The 24,112-nt window shown below is 40.1% G+C and overlaps 2 protein-coding genes across 3 annotated transcripts; one reads left to right on the top strand and one right to left on the bottom strand.

Annotated features, from left to right (window-relative positions):
- Positions 1-9,385: 9,385 nt before the first annotated feature.
- On the top strand, positions 9,386-11,029 carry ankrd34ba (ankyrin repeat domain 34Ba). The gene has a single exon (XM_084746323.1). It carries the CDS (start codon positions 9,386-9,388, stop codon positions 11,027-11,029), a length of 1,644 nt encoding a protein of 547 aa, XP_084602449.1.
- A 1,282-nt stretch (positions 11,030-12,311) lies between these two features.
- Positions 12,312-22,577, bottom strand: oclna (occludin a). 2 transcript variants are annotated; one of them, XM_084745383.1, is made up of 9 exons: positions 22,511-22,577; positions 21,697-21,788; positions 20,471-21,128; positions 20,172-20,342; positions 16,878-17,008; positions 15,220-15,411; positions 14,863-15,034; positions 14,005-14,046; positions 12,312-13,018 (listed from the first exon to the last, which is right to left on the bottom strand). In XM_084745383.1, the coding sequence occupies exons 2-9, from the start codon at positions 21,744-21,746 to the stop codon at positions 12,920-12,922; spliced, it is 1,515 nt and encodes a 504-aa protein (XP_084601509.1). In that variant the 5' UTR covers positions 21,747-21,788; positions 22,511-22,577; the 3' UTR covers positions 12,312-12,919. The 2 variants fall into 2 exon arrangements, with proteins under 2 accessions (XP_084601509.1, XP_084601510.1); XM_084745384.1 differs by lacking the exon at positions 22,511-22,577 and adding an exon at positions 22,403-22,463.
- Positions 22,578-24,112: the final 1,535 nt, after the last annotated feature.

Below are 24,112 nucleotides of genomic sequence, written 5' to 3'. Positions count from 1 at the left end.
GGTTATTCAGTGTTTCTGTTATTTAGTCTACCCTCTTTGATATAACTAGGGTGGACAAAATAACAGAAACTCCTGTTAATATAACAACACAACAAAAGTACATCCTCAAAAATGATCCTACAGATGAATCCACACCTCTTTAATGTTTCAATAAACTCTGAACATTAAAACCTTCATGAAGGAGAATTTATCACAGGCCTGTTAGACTGTATAAAAACTCTGAGTGGAAGTGAGGTGAAACTAAAGGTCATCACAGTACACATGATGGAAAAATACTGTCTGATGCTGACATCTTGTGGTGGATCGATGAACTGCTCTGATGTGAAGTCTGTTTCTATGGATACAGCGGGGGGGGGGGGGGGGGTGATGGCAACCCTGAATTATGGTCTGGACAATTAACAGCTGGGTTAGTAATCATCTGGACAGATGAGAAAAATCACAGTGACACAGTTTTATATTTACAGCTAATAAAATCTGTAAAAATCACATGATCAAATGTTTGAGCCATGAGCAACAAACAGCAACCATCATCTGTTATTATTCTGTATTTGGTGCCTGTATTCCACATTTTAATAACTTAAAGGGACAGTTCAACTATTATCCATCTAGATAGTTTTACTTGCAGACTGTAGAGATTTCTATCTTCTGTCCAATATAATGAGACTAAATGGCACATTTGAAAAACCTTCCAGAAATCATGACCTGATCAATCCAGATTGACCCACAAACTGCGTCACTGTGCAGAAAGAAACGTGCATGGATGGACAGTGGACAGTGTTGGACGTAGCCTGAACATTAATGTGGGGTGACCACAGTTCCAAACCCCCAAACCAGGACCCTTAAGGACCTGGTAAAGACCAGGACCCCTATATTTCAAGAATTTTATCTAGAATCAACCCAGGGGGTTCTACCGAGAACCATTTTGCATTATGGTACAGAGAACCCTTGAAAGAGTTCTTCAAGGATTTCAATAATCTCTGAAGAACTTTCTTCTAAAAACAGGTTCTCTGGATAAAAAAGGGTTCTTGATGGAAACTTAAGTCTTATAAAGAACTCTTGACAAACCCTTTATTAAAAAAAAGGGTTCTTCAGAGGCAAATTGTTCTGAGTAGAACCACAGCCCTTCAGGAAGAACACTTTTAGAACCTTATTTCTAAAAGTGTAGCTTATGAAACATATAAAGGGCAACATATTTCAGATGTTTGATAGTAGATCGATTAAATTTTAAATTTTACATAGATCAAACAACTGATTAATCGATTATCAATTGATTATTATGTTATTAGCCCTAATGCACACACATATGCATGCACCATAAATGTTTAATCAGGACTGGTGACAAATATTTCACCTTTCATCACTGTGGACGCCGTCAATGCAGCGTTTTCATCGCCAGGTATTTAACAACACTGTAATCCTCCTGGGGCTCTTTAGAAAAGACACTTCCTCTTCAGCATGACAGCTAACTGTTAGCATACTGACAGAAGGTTCTGTCAGAAAGTGGAATATCGACTCTGGCGTATCGTATACGCAACAAACCAACATTTTGGTGATTCTGGTGCTGGTAAAATTTAATTCAACATTTGCAGCTTGATAACTTGCACAAAGCTTTTCAATGACGTTGGCCGTAAAAGCGTGTATGGCGTTAGGTAGCTAACACGGCGATATTGATGTGTGGCTTATTAAGAAACCGGGTCATGATTTCTGGAAAAAGAGACTTTACTGTTGAGCACCACAAGCTAAGTGCTAGTTCCAAAAACTCTGCAACTCACACCAAAACTATCCAGATGGATAAAAAGCAGTGTTGATCATTTTGATTATTGTGCGAACTGTCCCTTTAAGTTAAGTAACATTCTCAAATATCACAATAATTGCACCATGTGCATGCAGAGTGTATGCACAGGATCTTATTCACACACACAGGTGCGCACACACACACACACACACACAAACACAAAGATCAGTTCCTCTCGCACAATTACAACATGTGCCGTCATCCGGCCTCCTTGATGGTTGTCATGGAGATGTCATTGATAAGGTGGACGGAATAATTCTCCTTTCTGCACTTAACTAAAGAAAGTCCTGCGAGGCAGTTTCTCACAATTAATGGGCCTCTGCTGAATCAGAGCTCCTGTGATGAAAAGACAAATCAGACATGCTGTGTGTTGCTATAGAGCTTCACCTTGTGCGTTCGTCTCTGTACAACTCAGCTGCTGAGGCTGAGGCTGCTGCTGCTGCTGCTGCTGTGGTGATGGATTAACCATTTCTTAGACCTGCCTGACGACAAGCCTCTATCACTCTCACTCGGTCTCTCATCACACACTTTGTCTGAGGAGAAAACACAATCAGAGAAACCTTGACTGCTGCAGCTCACACACACACACACACACACACACACACACACACACACACACACGCAGACACTGAGCGCTGCCTGGACACAGAGGACGTCAGTCGCAGCTCTGCAACAGAGGAGTAAATGTCTGCAAGAGAGGACTGATCACAACTGACTGACGGCTGGTAAGTACAGACGCACAACTTCATTTTTTCATTTTCTTGTGACCTTTTGACAGAATCTGTTGATCAACTCGGAGGGAAATTAAATGTATGAACGTTAAGCCGAAGGAATATTATTTGACCGTGTTTGTGCAGTTGAAGCTGCAGCATTAATTGATTAGTCGCTGGAAAGAAAATTAATCGGCAACTATTTTGATAATCGATTAATCGTTTCAGTCATTTTTTGAGCAAAAATGTCAAAACATTTGCTCTTAAATGTGATGATTTGCTGCTTTTACTTGTCATTTATGACAGTAAATAAAGAATCTTTGGGTTTTGGATGTTGGTTTGACAAAAAAAAAAGCAATTTGAAGACACTGTGATGAGCATATTTCAGAATTTCAACTATAAAATTGGATTTTATAGATGAAATGATAATTGATTAAATGTGAAAATGATAAGCAGATTAATGCTTAATGAAAAATTGGTTCGTTTTAGAAAAATATATGTAGTATTTGATAATTTCAAGCAAAAATGTCAACACATTTGTTGGTTCCAGCTTCTTAAATATGAGCATTTACTCATTTATAACAGTAAATGAGGAGTGTTTAGGTTTTTGGACCTTTGGTTCAGCAAAAGAAGAAGAATTTTGTTGACAGTTCTGGGAAATTCTAAAGAGCATCTTTCACAGTTTTTTGACAAAACGATAAAGTGTTTTATTGTGAAAATAATAATTTTCTGCTTTTAATTGTCATTTATGATAAGTATAATAACACAAAAATAACAATACCTTTATTTGTACAGCACCTTTTGAAAACAAAGTTATCAAGTGCTTTACAATAAAATGACAAATAATTAAAATGACATATTACATGAAGACTGTTTGAGTTTTTGACGATTGGTTGGACAAAAGAAACAATTTGAAAACAATAATTATTTTTCAGTTTTGGACATTCTATAGACTAAACAATTAATTGATCTTCCATGAAAATAATCAGCAGATTAAACCATAATGAAAATAATAATAATAATTTATGACAGTAAAAGAAGAATCTTTGGGTTTTCAACTGTTAATTGAACAGAAGAAACAAAATGAAGACATTATGATGAGCATGTTTTTTGCAATTTCCTGACATGTTTTGATTAAACTACTAATCAATTAATTGTAAAAATTAATCAGCAGTTTAAATGATGATGAAAATACTCGTCGTCGCAGCTCTATATGCAGCATTTAATCATCTCTGACACATATTGTCTCTTTGAGAGTGTTGCACAGCTCTGACATGTGCACCACCAGCACACACTGACAATAAGTATACGTGCACACACACACACACACACACACACACACACACACACACACACTGACAGTAGTGTTAGTGGGCTCTTATAGAGGATAAGTGTTGAGCTGAGCCTGTTCAGGTGAAGTGGAGTTTTTTTATCCTCAATCTGCAAAACTGTGAGCAGTCTGCAGCAGAATGGACACAAAACACTGCAACACACTGTCATATCAGCGTATAGTGAACGTACAGCTCAGTCTGTCAGTATTATAAGATGTTGGTTTAAGGGAAAAACAAGACTACAGTACGAGGATAAAGTGCAGAATTACAGCTTCATTTTAAGGAGGTGTTCACGTCCACATCAGAGCAACAGTGTAGGAACTGTAGCCTGTTTTATTCATATATTATGCCGTTGTTAGGAGACTGTTTTCTTGTCATTGTTACTTAATGCACAAAAAAGAGCTGTAATGGAAAAGATCCAGAGCTGATTCCAAGTGTGACATTTGCATCAGAGTCTGTTGTTGTTGTTTCCCAGCATGACAACCAAAAAATTCTCAACACCAGTGATGTGAAAAAAAAAGAGAAGAAAGAAGAAATCATTCAGTGCCAAATATTTGGAGTGCTGAAATCAATGTCTGCTACATTTTAGAGAGAAATACTGTAGTTTTTACTGCACTTAGTTTATCTGACGGGTTTATAGATTAGGGTTTTAAAAACATTTATTTGATTACTTGAAATGAACTAAATAAATAAAAACTCACTTCCATGCTTCTTTCACCACATCCCTGTTTTAGTGAACTTGTTTCTGTCACGTTGTTCCATCATTGAGGTAAAGTAACATATTACCGATCCTTGGAAATAATCGCACCTTGCATGGGAACAAACTTTTGTGGCGTTTTCCTCCATCCCAGACACAACAGAGGTGCCACACCTGAGAGGAGCGTGCTGGTTGGTGAGCCTGCATCGATGCAGACTCACTGTCGAAGGGCTTTATTAGACAAACAGGAGACACAGGGCAGAGGGAAAATAGGAAAACACTTAGGAGACAACTGGTTGTGGCCATGACACATAGGCTCTACATAGGCCTTTCCTACATGCTTGGAAGGGGAGAATGAAACATACTGGTCCTTTAAGTAAATAAATGAGAAAACGTAGGTTTCTGCTACAAAAGTACACTTTTGAATGCAGCACTTTTAGTTGGGATGGAGAATTTGTAGTATTGCTATTTAAAGATATTTAAAGATACACAGATTAACTGCTAATGTTAGCCGCACAGACAACCAATAGCTACACAGACTAACTGCCAACTTCAGCTACAGATTAACTGCTAATGTTAGCCACACGTTCCAACCACTAAGGTTAGCTACATAGAGTAACCGCTAATGTTAGCTACACACAGCAACCACAAACATTAGCAACACAGACCGACTGCCAACTTAAACTACACAGACTAACCGCTAACATTAGCTACACACACTAACTGCTAATGTTAGCTACACAGACGAACTGCTAATGTTAGCTACACGGAACAAATGATAATTTTAGTCATACAGACCAACTGTTTTACTGCATTAAAGTGTAATCCAAAAGTAATGGAAAGTTATCAAGTTACATTGTGATGCTTGGATTAGGTCACTGACTACATTTCTTGACAGGTATCCAGTAACTATATCTGAATAGATTTTTAAAGTAACCCTCCCAACCATGAGTAAATGTTGACTGGATCAGTGAAAACCATCATACAATAATACAGTTGATATTAGAGAGTTTGCCCAGATACAAGCGTGTGGTAATAATAAGAAACCTGCAGCGCTCTGTAACAAAGTGTTTTAATGACTCAGTGATTGACCTGTGCAGCAGTGATGGAAAGATGAAAGCATCGACCATAAAAAGGAACAGCATGATTAAGTGCATACCACCTCCACCTCGTCTGTCAAACATGGTGCAGGTGGTGTTTTGTCTTGGACGTGTGTGGCTGCCAGTGAAAGAGGCTCATTCGTGTTCGGGGATGATATCACTGCAGAAACAATAAGAAGTGAAGATGTTCTGGTTTGTAATGCAGCAGAACATCTGAAGGCAATATGCCACGACTCTGTAGGTCACAGACTTAAAAGGCAACCCCAATTTTTTGTGTCTAAGGGCCTGATTAATCACGTGTTTATTCTAACATATTGCACATTTGATTGGCAAAAGGCAACGGGTGCAAATACTGTGTAGACAGCGGTATTTAAATCAGGGTTTTGCATGTTTTGTAGGTTTCTGCCACAGGGAGTTTGGACAGAAAGCAGAATCTGAAATCTGAAAACATCTGATTATTACAAAAATTAACGCTGTATGGAAGAGAATCTGCCGCTACTGTTAGCTACACAGACTAACCACTAATGTTAGGTAAACAGACCAACAACTAATGTTAGCTACACATTCCAACTGCTAACATTAGCTGCACATAACAAATGTTAATTTAAGTTACACAGATCGACCGCCAATGTTAGCTACATAGAATAACCAGAACAAATGTTAAGTTACAAAGGCCAACCGCTAACATTACCTACTTTAGCTACACAGAACAACTGCTAACTTTAGCCACACAATACAACTACATGGGCCAATGGCTAATGTTAGCTACACAGACCAACATCAAATGTCCAGCCCCTGATGTTAGCTGTCTTTAGTTACACAGACCAACTTTTAACATTAGTAGCACAGGCCAGTTGATAACTGTACAGACTGTTAGCTTCACAGACCAGCTGCTAACTTTACCTACACAGACCAACCACTAATGTTAGCTACACAGACCAACCAACAGCTTTACAAAACAACTGCTAACTTAAGCTACACAAACACAAACCCTTAATGTAATGCATAATCCAAAAGTAATGGAAATTTATCAAGTTACGTGATTTAAATATTGTAATTCTTGGATTACATTACTGAATAAAAATCTTAACAGTTAAATAAACTATCAACAGAATCATCTTTTACCTACATTGTTTTATATGAAATCATATGTACTGGTATACAGGTGCTGGTTAAAAACATAAAGCAGTGTATAGATTTATTACTATGTGGAAACTGGAGCATTGCTAATAGCAACACGTGCTATAAATACATGCTGAATGATGTAGGGCGCTGATCGTCGTGTGATTTCAGCTACATATTGCAGACTGAGGGCCACACGTATACATAAACACACACATGAACTAACAGTGTAACATTCTGTGTAATGTTTTAATATAAATGACACTGATTATTGTTATTATGTTATTGTATTTTTATGTATGCTGGCAGCTCTTCCTGTCAAAATGAGAAAAAAAAATCCTTCACAAAGATGTGTTTTCAGGCTCGAATTGAGACAAAGATGACTCTCTTCATATGACGCTTCAGATGACACTTCCTCAATGTGTCATTCGCTGTCATAACAGCTCCATTATGGTTGCCACAGCAGACATTTATTGGCCCCCACACAGACACACATCGTGCTACTTTGCATACCGTCATTACATACAAAATAATGTCTTTCCTCTGTAGATGTAAATCCATTCTGTGTTTCAGTTTCATGGGCTGTGACTCACGGGGGAAAATGTTATGTTACTGTCTGAGACATTGGTAACTGCCACCTTTTCTGCTCTAATAGAGAGAAGCAAGGACAAACAGTACAAAGGCTGATAGAAAGTGGCTGCCGCTGCTGGTGCTGCGGAGGACGAGCGCATGAAAAGGGACCGCTGAATGGATCCTATATGCAAGCAACAGACAAGAACTTCATATGTTCTGCTTTTTCAAACCAAAAACTGGAATAAAGAGCATATTTTTTTAATTTTTAAAGAGCACTTCAATCTAAATATATATTTAATTTTATATTAGTGAAGCAGTAGTCTGTAGAAACTGCTTGGTGAAGTGCAGGAATCCTTTGCAGTATGGGTGTGGTGCATGGGCATTTTATGTTTGTGCATAAAGTAAATGTAGATTTAATATTAACATACTGTATAATTAATAAAAGGGGGGAAGAAAAGAGAGAAAAAGTGGAGAAATCTGATTGAGGATCATTCCAGAGAGGAGTTGCTGTCAGAATAAGCAGCATTGGACCCAGACTCCATAAGAGGAGGCCAAGCAGTTAGACATCTGTAAGATGTTCAAAAACTAATAATTTTCTAATGTTTATTCCCCCTAAAATGTTTGACCTTAACTGTACTGAAGGTTGTCACTAGAGAGGTGTTTCCACATTCCTCTACTGAAGAGGGAGATGTCTGTGCACCTAAAATTTTCAAATATACCTGGAGCAAGCTAAATTTCTTATCTAACAAATTTCAAAAGGTAATCACTATCTAATATGCAACTGCAGGCAATGACGCCTGAAAGCTCCGACACGGGGTGGGCTATTGGTCGTTTGCTTCAAGTGACATCACGGCATCTGCTAACTATGTTTTCAAAGTCCCAAGGAAACAATAACAATCTGTTAGGGGCAGCCTTTATCCTGAAAAAGGCAAATTAGCACCTGGGACACTAACAGTATGAACATAAACAAGCTAACAACTATTTCCACTTCTTTTGCAGTGATATAGTCATTTTAATGCTAGACTTTACTTCCCGATGTGCAAATGTTCTAACAAACAAGTTCCCCCTTGCTACTATTTTGCAGCAGCACCGACACTGCATCCTGCACTGTCTGGTGTGGTTCTGCAAGACTAGCAGTTACAAGCTTTCAAGCAACATAAACAAATAAAAGATGCAACTTTTTCCGATTCTGATACATCTGCTATTCTTTGGTTTTGGTACACAACTGTCAGAGGCTCAATTTGCATGCAATTTGCTACTTGTGCTAGCCTCTCCTTGCCAATCATCAAAGCACTCTTGGCATCAAATGATGGAGACAAACACTAGTCAACATCACCAAGCACATGCTAGCCAGTCCCTAGATTTTATATGGCCAGGAGTATGTCAAAGATATGGCTTTAACATGACAGAATTTAACGTAGCCTTGTTTGCACATATAGGACCTATATATAGACATGCATCTGAGAGAGATGTCAGACCGAGGGGGCTGAACACATACATGTAGTCAGACAGTGAGGGGTTCGGTGCCTTGCTCAAGTGCACTTCAGCAGTGCCCAGGAGGTGAACCATGACCTCTCAAGCTACCAGTGCACACTAAGTACTTTAGTCCGTGTGGGACTTGAAGTGGCGAACCTTCAATTCCCAAGCCAAGTCCTTACAGACTGAGCTACTGACGCCTTCACGAGGGTGACTTTCTGGAGTCCACTTGGAGGATGTGATCACACATGCACAGACAGTATTCTGTACTTTGTTGTGTATAGTGGCATTGCGGACAAGTTAAAGCGGTCACAACAAATTGGAGGTAAATGGATGTCCACACAGAGCCTACATGTATGTAACATGAACTCCAGCAGACCGGTGCATACATATGGATGCAGAAAGTAGCCTATAATTTCAGCTCGTTCTGAGAATGGATGTGTGTTGCAACTTTTGAATCTAAAGTTGATTTGGGGCTTATCTATGAAAATACCTCATGTGCCTAAAAGTATTTTGTTATTTTCCACAGAAACCTCTTCTAATACATATCCAGAACTGCCAGCTCAACAGGACCAAGAGGGATGGAGGGAGAAGGCTGTAACCCTGGGGTAGCTATGGATTCAGGGAACCCCTTGCTGAGAGCAGTCTTCCTCCGTCGCCTGCGACTCACTCGATTGCTCCTGGAGGGAGGTGCTTATATCAACGAGAGCGACAGCCAAGGCCAGACACCTCTGATGGTGGCCTGCAGGACCCAGCATAGCGACGCCCAGAGTGCCAGCCGAGTCAAGCTGGTCCAGTTTCTTCTGGAGAAAGGAGCGGACCCCAACATCCAGGACAAGGAAGGTCGCTCTGCGCTGATGCATGCCTGTCGGGAGCAGGCCGATCCTGAGGTGGTGTCTCAGCTTCTGGCCAGTGGAGCAGACATTAGCCTGGAAGATCAGACTGGGACATCGGCATTGGTCTATGCAGTTATGGCTGGAGACTTGAAGGTTCTCAAGCTGTTGCTGGACACATGCAAGGCAAAGGGGAAAGAGGTGATCATCATAACGACTGACAAATTCCCATGTGGGAAACTGCAAGCCAAGCAGTACCTCAGCATGCCTCCCCTTAGTCCTCTTGATCAAATAGACAAAACAGCAGCAGCTCCTGCATCTCCATCTGAAATTCAGCTCATCACTTCCCCGCAGTGCACCTCCTCTTCCTTATGTCCCCCTAAGCCTGTCTTCTCTTTTAAAGAAGCCCAGTCCTGTGGTAGGGTAAGCTCCCATCCATGCTCCCCATCACGGTTTCAGAGGCTTGGCCAGGCAGCGCCATATGGACTGCAGCAGCCCCTCCTGAGGTTAAACTCTGAGCCCTGGCTAAAGATCCCAGCGTCTCTGCTTACCCAGCATCCTCATGCCGAAAACGGGAAAGACCTCAACCAAATTGAGGACCTCTGTTTCAGAATTCCCAAACTGGACGAAGACAACGACATGAATTCAACAACTGGCACTTTCAAATGGTATGAAGGAAGACTGGCAAGGGACAAAGATGAGAGACTAGAAGAACGCAGAAAGAATGAATGTGCCAAACACATAGGACAAAACACATCCTTAGCAGGTCTTATATCATCCCACTCTGTCTCCCACCCTAACCTCCACTCTGTAAACCTTGGAATGGATTCAATCACCTCCTCTTCATCTTTTTCTGGTGGCAAAAGTCTTGGCCCTCCACTCCACAGCATGGCCTCATCAAGCCTTCATAATATAATCCAGAGGCGCAAGCTTGGGGCGGACATCTACAGCTCTGACCCACAGCTAGCTGTAGACATCCAAAATGTCCCTGAGGAGTCCCAGCAGAGAGCAAAAGACCTGACAGATGGGAAGAGGCTGGCCCCTTTACGCTGCTCCAGCACACTGGGCTCCAGGGAGCCACCAGCGACTTCAGGCCCGAGCAGGAGAATTCTGTCTGGGTTTGAGCGCAGAGGGTCTGGACCATTCTTGTTGGACCACAACTCCCAGACCAGGCCTAGATCTCTGCCACCTCTGACCCTCAACTCCAGCAACACCCCCATCCTTAATGTTTATAACCTCAACTCCAGTGCTGGAGGTGGTTTCTGTGAGAAAGAGCCTGGCTTAAAGAATTTCCTTCCTACTGCTCCTCCTGGTCACCCCAAAGAGCTGACGAGGAGGATGCTGCTGAGGAGACACTCGATCCAGACCGAACAGTTCAAAACCACAGCTTGAGGCTTGAAGTTCATCAGTGTGTTTTAATGTGAAATGTTTTTGTCATGTGATTTAGTGTCTGTGTAGTGAAGTTCAATGAGGGAAACCAAAGACGATATATAAGAAAACAAACTGTCCTTATTGATGTAACATCCAAACAGTAGGTACCTTCCTCTGCTTTACTGTGTTGTGTGTCGTCACTGTGCATGTAACTTGAGTGTGCTGTTTTTACATGCAAAAGTTCCCTAAAAGCTGCTTTAAAATTTGTTGGCTACTTGGGGGCAGCAGAGCAAAACACAACATCTGATATATGGCCTTTTTTATAAAGTTACTTTAGCTAACATGTTAGCAAACAGTAGGTCTGACTGAAGGTTATTGGAATAAACCTGCATTTGGCATTTTATAATATATATATCAGTAGAGCACTGCAGGAATGAATCTTAAAATCCAGAAATGAGTTACCATATTACATTACATGACAGTATGAATGCCTTTTTAGCCTTGGGCTAAGTGCAGAGAAGTTAAAGGCTAAGATGCAGGCTTACGAAAGGGAACAGCATTGATAGTATGGTCAATAATTCTCTGTGGATATTTCACCTCTCATATTATCTATGACCATCTGGTCCATTGTTAATATAAAATATATTGATTAGTGCAGCTTTAAACGGTGTGCAGAATTTGAAAATCCCTGACACTAGCTGTATTTTCATTGACCCTAATATTCCACTGTAATTGGAATAATAGCCGAATCACAATAAAAATGTCCCACGGACCCACCTCAGTCGGAGGAGACAGTTCAATCCAGCCTGATTGGAAGGAAAATTCAATCAGTTGGAAAGGGTTGGTGTCGGAAAATAATCGGGCCTAATAACCATGTAAACACTTAATCTGATTGTGTCTCTCTGGTTGGAATAAATATATTCTTTCTGCATGTTTTCCCCGTGTAGCCGAGCAGATTAGAGGCTTCACAGCAGGCAGAACCACTTTGTGCATCTCAAAAAATCTGTTTTTAGATCAAATACTTTGGGGCATGTCAACATGTAAATTAGAATCTCTAATCAGGATAATTTCAGTCAGGTTGAAATAATATTGTCCATGTAACTGCAGCTATTGCTGCCCCCGAGTGGTACTATAAAGAAAAGTCACTGTGGCAAAACAAACACTGCTTCATTTATCTACGATCAATGCCCTCAGAATGCTTTGAAAGATGCTGTAGTTGTTTTCACACTATTTGCACAAGTACATGTCTGTGAAAAGCCATCGTCAGCCACAACACTTACTGTGTAAGAAGAGCAAGAAAATTGTTTAATAAATGAATTTTATTATAATAAAAACATCACAGATCAATGTAGAAGTACATCACTATGCATTAAACATGCACAATCACTTCAAAGTGTTTGTTCTAACATCAATAAAGAAACACACAATGACACACATCACATCCATAAACTGCTAAAAACAATAAAAACATAAGTGTTTCCCACATATTTACATGTTTGCATTAAAAATTAGGATTAAAGGACAGTAAAATATGAGCATCTCATGATGAATCATTGTAGCAAGAGCTATTTAAAAAACGGAGATTATGTAATTTGTATTCACTTAATTGGCTTAATTCCTCTGCTAGACTGTCTCAGACAACATTAGGCAAAATAAATACATCTAATAGTATCTATGGAAGGTGATAAAACATAATACAAAAAGTGGCATAATACAAAAACACAATATTTGTTTCATGTGCCTCCAAACAACCTTTACAATGTTTCACTGTGGAAACATCAGCGTAGCTCCATCCTCTGCAGTCTGTCGTTGTCAGAAGAGCCTCAGACATCCCCACCCAAAGCGGTAAAAATCAGATTTAGTCCCTTCTGTCGCGTCTTGGACAGGCGTCAAAAATCCTCACAGAGTTATTCAGGCTCTGCGGTCATAGTCGCTGACCATCTTCTTGATGTGGTTCAGTTTGGCCTTCAGATATTTACACCTGCGCTTCTTCACCTGGTAATCTGAAGTCTGTGATGACAACAGGAGGTTTGTGAGCAAAAAAAAAAAAAAGATGTAATGAGAATGAGTGACATGATCAGCAGCTTGTAAGTTATTTTAATTAATCACTGTAAATTAATAACAACCCAAAGAAAACAGTAAATTCCTGCACACACCTCTGAATAGATTTATTTAAAAATGTTGATGTTTTGACCTGTCTTGAGAAAAGTCCTAATGATTTTTATTACATGGCTTTGTTAAATACTTCATCCTCATTGGTCAATTACAGCATTCTAAGGTCTGATATTTCTGTATAACAGACTTTTGCTATGAAGAACAGAACGCTGCTATGAAGAACAGGCCGTTGTCATGACGAACAGGCCGTTGCTATTGTTGCTACGAAGAACAGGCCGTTGTCATAAAGAACAAGCCGTTGCTATGACGAACAGGCCGTTGCTATGACGAACAGGCCGTTGCTATGACCAACAGGTTGTTGCTATGAAGAACAGGCCATTGTCATGACGAACAGGCCGTTGCTACGAAGAACAGGCCGTTGCTACGAAGAACAGGCCGTTGCTACGAAGAACAGGCCGTTGCTACGAAGAACAGACCGTTGCTATGAAGAAGAGACCGTTGCTATGAAGGACAGGATCACTGGTCACAGACTCTGAGGAGCAACAAAATCACTTTTAAATCCATAATATAATTTTTAAATGAAACTGTCAAATGATTGATTTCTTTGCGTGATAATGTGCAGTGAGCCGATCATTACTGCTAAATAAACCCTGAGAGGAAGCACTGGTCTGCTCAGTGGACATTATCCCTTTCTTCATAAATCACAAATGTCAACATTTTCGCCACAAGTACCTACATGAATGTCAACATTTTCAATAAATCAATATCAGAGGCAGTAAGTGTGTGTGTGGGAATTTTCCTGGGAATTTGATTCCCTGCACCACAAAAGGGACCAAGCAAGTGTTGCCTTCTACTGATCGATCAATAATGACCCCGCATACCTTTTTCATGTTCCTTATCCTGTTGTACTCATCCAGAGCATCCTGTTAGAGAGAGCATCAAGAATTTATCAGACACACACTTCAGATCAAATTAGATCACCAAAATGTCATATTTAATAATAGTCTTAATATTTTATCTCTATGAGTAAAACATTTTGACCGCTTGGTGGCAGCAAAACAATCTGTAAAAACAACACTAGCATATCATCACTGTATAAAGTTGTATTCATTTTTTATTTTATTTATGTAATTATTTATTTCTGTATTATTTCCCCTTTGCATTTTCCCATTTATTTCCCTTTTTCCCTTTTTTATTCATTTCATTTTTATATTTCTTTATGCATTTCTGCTTCATTATGCAGGTAAGGGAGCTGTGACTCAGTTTGTGTCATGGAGTCAACTTTTCCAGTAAATAAATAAAGCGATCAATACAAAGGCAAATAAAGACATTAAATTTGTAGTCTGTAACACCAAAACAATGAGCTAAAGACGCTGAAATGCTCTGCAGAGCTGAGGGGGAAACTGCAGAGTTGGTGAAAACTCTCTGTGGGTTTGTCACTACGAGCAACTGCTTTCACATTAAACTTTTATTTCATTGTTAATTATGAAATATTGATTAAAGCAGCTTTAATGCTACCCAATTTAAAGCAACATTCATTTCTGAAAGGTCATTATTGCCACTTATGTCGCCTCTTTGCTCTGATAAATGTTGTTTTCAAACTGAAAAGATCCACCAACATTTTTCAAACTGAATCGACAGAAACATCGACATTTGTTTGAGTGGTTCCAGTCACCTGAATGAATGTAAAACAGTGAATACATAAATATCAAACAGTGTTTTTTTCTGTCAGCTCTCACCAGGTACTGCGGGCTGCCCTCCTGCAGATCATCCAGCTCTCTGTCCACCTCTGACAGCTTCTTATTGATGGCGTCCAGCTCCGCCTGCAGGTCTTTGTACTCGTGGTGGTCGCGGTCAAATTCACGCTTGTAGTCGTTGCGCTCCTGCTCGTTTGCTATGGGAGGAAATTCACTGAAAGAAAAACAAAAAGAAAGAGAGCAAATCTAAATTAAAATAAAGTTCAATTTCTGCCATATTCTCCCAACAGATCGTCCTACATTTTACGCGCTGGACCTTTAAGTAAAGTATCTGAATACTTCTTCCACCACTGTGAGATGGGCTAACTGCTAACTGGTGCATCTTTAGTTTCTTCCTACCTGTAGAAGTCGTCGTCATCGTCCAGCTCGTCTCCTGAGGAGTTGTAGTCAGTGTCATAGTCCTGTCCGTCTGCGCGACGCGGCCGGCCTGGTCGTCTCTTTTTGGGCCTTCCAGCCGAGCTGGGCACGTCTGAGTTATTGCTGAAGGGAGCGCCGTTCTGCAGAGGCAGGTCGTCTTCAACAACTGGAGGCCTGGAACAGTTAAAGGTTCATACTGTTACATTAATTATACGTGTAATTAAACATGTAAGAACCTAAAGGAAAAATAACATCTGTAAATCCAGTAAACTGCTGTATGTGTAATTTCAAATGTCTCCACTCTAAAATAACTTCATTTATGACACATAGGAGGAACTAACATACAGTCATTTAGATTTATGATCTGCAGTTCATCTCGGATGAGTAAACAGATCAAGAATGACTTCCTGTTTCCCTCGTCAGCACCAAAGTATTTCACCCAGTTTCAGTTTTGCAAGGGTTAGGAATTTCTTTGCTGAAACAGTGCAACTGGCCACACGAATGTAAGAATCTGAAAAGAGATTCTGTTGAAACATTCATGTTGAATGTTTGCCAAGTCTCCTCCTTGCAGAAAAAAAACACACATAATAACCACATAAGAACAAGTTTCAGCAAATTTTCTGACAGCAGCAGTAAACAAGTCTGAAGCTGTGATCCAACTCTGTATTACACTTCTATACATCATGTCATCACGTAATATTCTGAAAAATAATCTTCTTAAAATGCTCAGTGTTTTTATTTGGTAACAGTCTGTGTTAACCACTTAGTGTTATAACTAACAATTAGTTTCATTATGAATTAATCTGCTGATTATTTCCATGACTAATTATTTAGTCCATGATGTTTAAAAAATTGTGAAAAGTGCTTGTTGTAATTTCTCAGAGCCCAAAGTGACATCTTCAAATTGCTTTGTTTGTGCAACCAACAGTCTGGCAAACTCTTACAATTAAAGATGTGAAACCAGAAATTGTTTGTCCAGATCCACTACAGTCGAGCTGAGCTGTTCATCCAGTGGAGGCACAGCAGGAGTGAACCAGTTAGTAGCAAAAGAGACAGATATTTTTGGAAACCAAAAACAGAGATAAAAGAGATTGAATATTGGCCACAATGCCGACTCAAAACGATTGATTGCTTCAAAATTGCTAAACTTTTGCTAAAAAGTTCAAAATATCAACTTAAAAGTCAATAAATGTCAGTGTCGTGTTCACAACTTGTTTCTGCTGCCACCAAGAGGCTAAACAAAGGCTCATCCCAACAGAGTTTTCTGTGCTGCATTCAGGGACGATAGTACCATCCACAGCAGCAGGATGATCAAATATGAAAGTTTACATACAAATTTGTGTTACTGTTATCATTCTCCAACACCAGGCATCTCTGTGACCTTGATCCACGACACATACCATGTAACTGCAACGTCCCCAGTTTGAATACGACTGGGTTCCTTTGTTTCATGTCACATTTCTTGCTTTTTCCTGATCTCTCTCTAACGTGAACAGTCACATAAAGACACTAAAACTGCTGCACAAGTCCGTCAAACCTGACTGCGACGCTCTCTGTGCACACTGACACACAGTACACAAAGCATCACACACGTTTTGTCACTGCAGGTTGTTTATCACAGCTCCGGTCAGTTTACTCACTGTGGGGTGTAGTTGTACGGAGGTTTGTCATAATTGGTGCTTTCATCGTCCAGGTGACTCCTGGAGCCTCTCAGCTTCTCGGGGTAGTCCGACATCGGGAGAGCGTCAGGCGCAACGGACACATTATTCACCTTTAGAGGAAAAAAATAATAATACGAGTTAGCAAAAAATGCATGTCTATAATTGAAGCTGGCAGAATTAAGATGTGTGATCCATTTTAAGTATTTTGATCTTTTAAGCAAATGTACCAAATATTTGCTCCAGGTTTTATACTTTTCTTTGTCAGACATGATAGTAAAGGGATTATCTTTGAGTTCTGGACGGTTGTTCGGACAAAACAAGCCTTAAAGGGGCAGTTCATGTGAATGTCCAGTCAGTGTTGATGGTAAATGTAGTCAAGTGAAGCAATAAATTCCTCAGTTTGTTCTATATTGACTGAGAAAGTTGAGTTTTCCTGCTCACAGAGACATGCAGCAGTGCCTGCATTTACCAGAATGCATTGCACGCAGGCTTCTGATGCCCATGTATCACCACCCTTTGTTGGCCAAAACAGAAAGTTAGGTGACAAAAATGCTCCTCTAGCTCTCTCCTAGCTACAAGGAGGAGGAGACAAGCTGAAACAGACTCTAGTTCTTCCTTAACACCAATGACATCACTATGACATCACTGGATTAAGGAATAAGAACAGATTTTGCAGCAGGAGAACTGGGCTTTCTCTTTTTTTCTGCCATCAACCCTGACTGGACATGCACATGAAAAGTACAGAACTTTCCCTTTAACCTGAGCCTAGGGGAGATTATAACAGGCCTGTTTTACTATTTCATCGAGCAAAACATTAATTGTAAATGAAAATAATCTTTAGTTGCAGCCGTAACATGTATGACTTGTCATATTTGTTGTAACACAAGAAAAATATGATGCTTATACAAAATATAGCTGCAGCAAAATCAAGCTCCTGCAAATATTCTACAGTTAAAACTAATCACAGCTTTCGGGCGTCTCCCTCCTACAGACACTTTGGATCTTCACCAACTCTGGTATGATGAGCCTGCATGGACTTGTCCTCTGAAAATATGTGACATAATGAAGCTACACCCTGCTGCACAGCACCAAAACAACATGGACGTGCTGCAGGTCGCTGCAGACACACTGCCTCAGCACTTTCAGACTGGGTTCCCACCAGCTATGGTGAAATAAATGCCTCTGGTTCCCAGTATCATGTTGCTAACTGGTCAGATTCACAACCAGTCCAACCGGTTCTTCCTCCTTGTTGTTCTGCTGTTAACTCAGCTGTGAGGACTTCTCTGTGCTGAATGTCATCATGACTTCCAACTATTAACAAACTCATGACTCACCTACTCATCACTGCTCACTACAGTTTGTCAGATGTGAGAGTTGTTGCAAAACACGTCTGAAAATAGCTTCAGAAATCATGATTCACCAGGAAATGTAAATACTGAGTTTCAAATGCTTGATCGGACAGTAATACGTCCACGTTTTTACTGTTGGAATTTGTCCTGCTTTGTGACGTGTCAGCGAAGGATTGAAACTGTCATCTGTGTACACGCCACACCTTGAAACCGAGCAGACGAAGAAGGAAGAAGAGGCTCGTTGCTCCACGCTTCCCCTCCCCCGCCGATAAACAGGTGACAGCCACCAAACAGGTTGATCCACTTCAGCTGAGACACACTCAGCTGCAAACACTTTAACCTGAGAGCAACTTCAAAAGCTTCTTTTCATTTGATCTCAACTGAAATAATGAGTTGGTTAATCAACAGAGACTTACTGCCATCTGTACAACACACTATAAACACCTGAGTTTCATAATAAAAGCATAACAAGACTGGAAAATACCATAACTATCTGAGTTTCATAGTAAAAGCATAAAAAGGGTTAGGGTTAACCCATCTTTAAATGTCTTGTTTCATCCAACAACAGTCCAGAACTCAATGATTAATTTTACTGATGTCTAACAAAGAAACACATCAAAACACATCTAATTCTCACATTTGAGAAGCAAGGAAAAGTTTGGCAACTTTACTTAAAAAATTATTAGATTATCAAAATAGTTGCCAATCAATTTTCTGTCAATCACCAGTTGTCACAGCTCTGTATCAGTCAATCATCAAGAAAAAAATGCCAAATATTTCTAAGTGTGAGCTTCTCAATTGTGAGAATTTAATTTCATTATTTATTTATTTTTCCAATCATTTCAGAGCACACTTCCAAAACAAACTACAAGCTAAAACGATACAACACACACACACACACACACACACACACACACACACACACACACACACACACACACACACACACACCATGATCAAAAATAAGCAGCGAGAAGAAAAATATTAAATTATTTGCTCTCTTCTCAAAACAAGAATCTGCTGTTTTTCTCTTTCGTATTTCTGTCAACTGAAACTCGTTTGGTCTGACAAAACAAGCAACATGTAGACGTCACCCCGGGATTTAGGATATTGTGAGGAATATTTACAATATTTTCTGACATTTTACAGATGCATTCATACATCAAGTGACTTTTTAGTTGTGAAATGTCATAAAATACTGAAAATTGCCCATCCCAGTTTGCCAGAGTCCAAGGTAACGTCTTCAAATGTCTTGTTTTATCCAACCAACGCTCCAGACTCAAACATGTTAAGTCAAAAGAGAGGAAATGTTTTTTTACTTTTTTTTTTCTTTGCATTTCTCTGGTGATCAACTAATCGATTAAATGACTAATTGTTTCAGTTTTAGTCAGGCTGAATAGTTAAATAATACACCGTCATTAGGGATGTTCCATACTGATACCAGTATTGGAAATGTCTCAGAAACACAAGACAAGAAAACATACTAGAACTAGCAGAGTTTCAAAGTAAAAGCATAACAAGACAAGAAAAAAATATATGACAACTACCTGAGATTCACAGTGAAAGCATAAAACACCAGAAAAACATACTACAATCACCTGAGTTTCAGAGTAAAAGCATCTCATTAACTGTGAAACATGCAAAACAAATTCCTGGCTTTTGTTGTTGGACCTCCTTCAACTACCTGCACCCCGAGGACTCTTTCTGAATCTCAGTCGTCTTGTGGACATTTCAGTCACCATACGAGTTGACATGCATGTGTGTAATTTTATTGGAAATGCATCCATTATAGCCTAAAATTTATCAACCCTGTAACGGGACCTAGCGGTATTTCCAGCAGCGTCCTGCGGCCGATATGCAAAGTTCACAAAAACGGCATCAGGAAGACAGAAATGGTATTGGAGGATCTCTAACTGTCACTCACCCACGCCTCCACGTCTTGAGGCGGCTCTGGCATCTCGTCGACAACCTTCACTTTCTTCCACAAAATGTTGCTCTTGCCATAGTTTCCGATTTTCTGGCGAGTCTTCAGGGCAAAGACCAGCATGATGATCAGACCGACAGTGACCAGGAAGCCGAACACCACGGCGATGGCCTGAAACAAGAGACAAACCTCTGAGTTACAGACAAAACTACAGACTTAAAGGCATGAGGAAATAAAAGGTGAAACCGTGTGTGTGTGTGTGTGTGTGTGTGTGTGTGTGTGTGTGTGTGTGTGTTCACCTCTTGTGGCTCCACGACACAGTAGTGGTACAGGTACTGGTTGACAAACATTCCAGATGCCTGAGGTTGCTGGTACTGAGCGCACAGACCGGCGATCTGGCTGCCGTAGACGGATCCGGACGACTGAGCCATGGGGTTCACCGCGATCAGGTAGACGATGGTGGCTATTAGCATTAGCAGCGCGAGGATGGCGCAGATGATGATCACTGCCAGGTAGAACCTCCTGCTCTCTGATAGGCTCTGGTGAGACACAATGATGATGAAGACGGCCAGGGCCACGATGAAGGTGATGGCTGCCATGGCGATCATAAACCCTTTGCCCTTTCGGGGGTCATTGTAGTTCCCTCCGATTCCACCGTAGCCGTAGTTGTTTCCAGCTCCATACCCGCCGGCACCAAACCCTGTGCCGTACCCGGCGCCGTACCCTGTGCCGTACCCGGCGCCGTAGCCTCCTCCGTACCCGATGCCCCCAAAGCTGCCCAGCGCTCCCTGAGTGTCCCACGCCAGCGTGGAGGCCACACAAGCAAATATGGCCACGCACATCACGATGACGATGATGGCCATGATCTTAAGGATGCCTGGCGGAGACGTCCAGCGGTAGAAGTGCTGGAACTCGTCATCTGGGTAGTAAGAATAAGCCGGCTGGGGAGGAACGTTACTGTGAGGAGAGTAACAAGACAGGAAAAACACATTATATCTACCTGAACTTCAAAGTAAAAGCATGGGAAGACAGGGAAAACATGCTATAATTACCTGAGTTTCATAATAAAAGCATAACAACATAGGAAAAACACATTAGACTACCTGAGTTTCAAAGTAAAAGCATAAGACGACAGGAAAATATGCTAGAACTACCTGACCATGGCCAAAGCATAAAAAGGCAGGACACTGACATGCATATGTGCACTTTTTCTGTGAGCTGGTGTCCTGTTTCATTTTGTTCTACTCTGTCATGTCTATTTCTTCATTTTTGTTCTTTGCGTTCTAGAAAAACAAAAGATTTCATATCTATATTTTTAGAAAATACTGAATTTACAGCACTGAAATATTTTACTTTGAAAAGAAATCTGTCTGATTTATCAGTTTTGAAATATTTAAAAGCTGTGCAATTTCAAAACTTAATTTTAATTTTTTTTCAGCCTGAGCTGAATGAATATAAATAAATCAGAAATATTAAATTGAATATTATAATATAATATTGAAAATATTAATTGAAAGAGACTCACTATCCATCTGACTCGTAGGGAGGTGGACTCCCGTTCGGCCTGGAGGACATTTCTGCTGGATCCACTGGGTGTTGCTCTGATGTGAAAACAATCTGCAAGAACAGGATTTCTATTGTTAGGACACATTCACTCAATAAAACATGCTTGGTGCTGAGATGCAGCTACTGATTATCTTAATTATTGATTAATCTGATGATTACTTTGTTTGCGGAATGAAACAGAAATGTGAAAAATGACCATCACAGTGATTTTCCCACCAATAGTCAAAAAATTAAGAAAATCCTCACATGTAAGAAGCAGTGACAGGGGATTTTGTGACTTTTTGTTTAAAAAATGACTGAAAACAATAAATCCATTATGAAAAATGAATGCCGAATATTTTTCTGTCGATGAATAAAACGATTTCTGTTTTAGATTTATTTTGAAACCAAGCTTCAAACATCATAAAACACTGTGCGATTTTAAACGCCGATTTTTACAACGAGGTTTGGCGGCTGTGAAACAAACATCACTCCACTTCAAATTTACGTCATTTAAACTACAAATGTATCCAAATTAAGTGACATTAAATATATTTAACCATTTACAGGTTTCATTCATAATAATCCCGCACTTTTCACGCATTTTTCCCCATTTATTTTAACAACACAGCAGCAGAGATGCTGTTAAGGAGATAAGTGATTTGAATCCGTATCCAACAACACACCTGTTTGTTTGTTGTAGCCTCAGGTAAGAAGTTATCGTGAATTTAAACCCACAAAAAGAAAAGAAGACTCCGGTGTAAAAACCCTCAGTCTGAAGAGGACACACTCACCTGTCGTCTCTTCTCTGCTCCGCCTCAAATATCTCAACTGAAACTGCTGCTGCTGATAAAAAACAACCCTGGACACACCCAGGTGAGCTCCTCCATTCTCGGTCCTTTAAGCCCCGCCCCCCGCACAGGTGTCACAATAGGTGCGTTCGAGATGAGCCAGGCCTGCGCAGAATCGATCAGCGGCGGTCGGCGCACAATGCATGCCGGTTAGATTTGTGTCCGACTTGATCCCGACTTGCTCTGACGTCATGCACACGTGGACAACGATAACCTCACGAGATCGAGGCGGCCGCAGTTTGTAGAGCCAGGCGCCGCAGCTGCCCTCCACCGACTGCAAACGCCTGGCTGTTACCTGATTGACAAGCTGACAGGCTGTGATTGGTTCTTAACTTTGACAACAAACACCACGTGTTGTATAAAATACTAATTTTCTGTGTAATTGTAATATTTAATGGTGGACATATCAGTCTTCTGTTCTGCAATGAAGTTTTAATCTGTCAGCAAGCAGATATTTAGTGTCTGATAATAATAAAGGTTATATATATATGACTTATCAAAAGAACAGTTTAGTTCTTTACAAGGCAGATAAAAGAACAGATGAGTCAAAAGGAGGATCTCTTCTATTTTAACTTCAATCAACGATCAAGAACACACTTTATTTCTTCAGCTATGATCATGATCTGCAGACTACAGGTAACCTACAGGTGATCTAACAGGATGTTCGTGTCTCTTCCTCTACTCTCTCGTAAGTCTGTTGAAAACTGTCCGACTTGACTGCAGCTTTTTGTCTCCACCTCCTGCTGCGGCCGCCTGATCTCGTCTACTCTCCAGGCGAGGCGCAGTTCATCTCGAACGCACCTATTACCCAATGACACCGGAAGTGTCTGGAAATCCTTCAGTAAACACAGAGACACAACAGTTTCTTTGAGATAAGCACTACTACTTTTATGTGATGTATTTATTATTGCCATTATTATTTATTTTATTATATTTATTTATTTATTTACTTAGTATTTCTGTGTATACTTGTATTAATTGTTTTATTGTCCCTAAGCTGTTTTATGTCACTTTAAAATTTATTTTTGATATTTGCTGTAGTCCATTCTATGGAAGCCCATTTCTGAGATTAAAAAAATCCAAATTATGAGATAAAAAGACATAATTCTTACTTTTAATGTCTTAATTTTGACTTTTTTTAAATCTCATAGTTGTTTCAGTGGCAGAAATGAGCTGAAATCAGAGAATTTTAACTTTTTTAAATTTAAAACTCAAACTAATTAATTGACTATCAAAACAGTTGGCATTAATTATCTCATGATAACAGATTAATTAATCTCATCATCTCGAGGAAAGCAAAGAGCGATTTCTCAAGATAATGAAAGAATTTTTAAGGAGAAAACTGTTTGTCTGGTTCATCTGATCAACCTGGTTTCAGCCTGTGAGTTGACTGTCGTGACTGTTGGGGACGATTCAGAACTGGACGCCGTGTCAAGACATAAATGTAGTTTTGTTTTCTGCACTTGCGTCATCAGAGCAATGCATGCTGGTCCGGCACGCTTCAGATCTCTGATAAAAATTGCAAGTAATAAGAAACAACATTTC

This window comes from Lutjanus erythropterus, chromosome 20, assembly GCF_056507025.1.
Source record: "Lutjanus erythropterus isolate fLutEry1 chromosome 20, fLutEry1.hap2, whole genome shotgun sequence".
Classification (NCBI taxonomy): domain Eukaryota; kingdom Metazoa; phylum Chordata; class Actinopteri; order Lutjaniformes; family Lutjanidae; genus Lutjanus; species Lutjanus erythropterus.
The sequence above is the reverse complement of the archived record's forward strand: the minus strand, read 5'-3'. Positions and strand labels throughout refer to the sequence as shown.

Excerpts from the sequence above, each read along its gene's own strand:
- ankrd34ba (XM_084746323.1), top strand. The coding sequence starts at position 9,386 with ATGGAGGGAGAAGGCTGTAACCCTGGGGTAGCTATGGATTCAGGGAAC.
- oclna (XM_084745383.1), bottom strand. The coding sequence starts at position 21,746 with ATGTCCTCCAGGCCGAACGGGAGTCCACCTCCCTACGAGTCAGATGGA. Across the intron at positions 15,412-16,877 it reads CCGTACAACTACACCCCACA|GCCTCCAGTTGTTGAAGACG; the intron begins GTGAGTAAACTG and ends TAACTGTTCCAG. Across the intron at positions 13,019-14,004 it reads GGATAAGGAACATGAAAAAG|ACTTCAGATTACCAGGTGAA; the intron begins GTATGCGGGGTC and ends TTGTCATCACAG.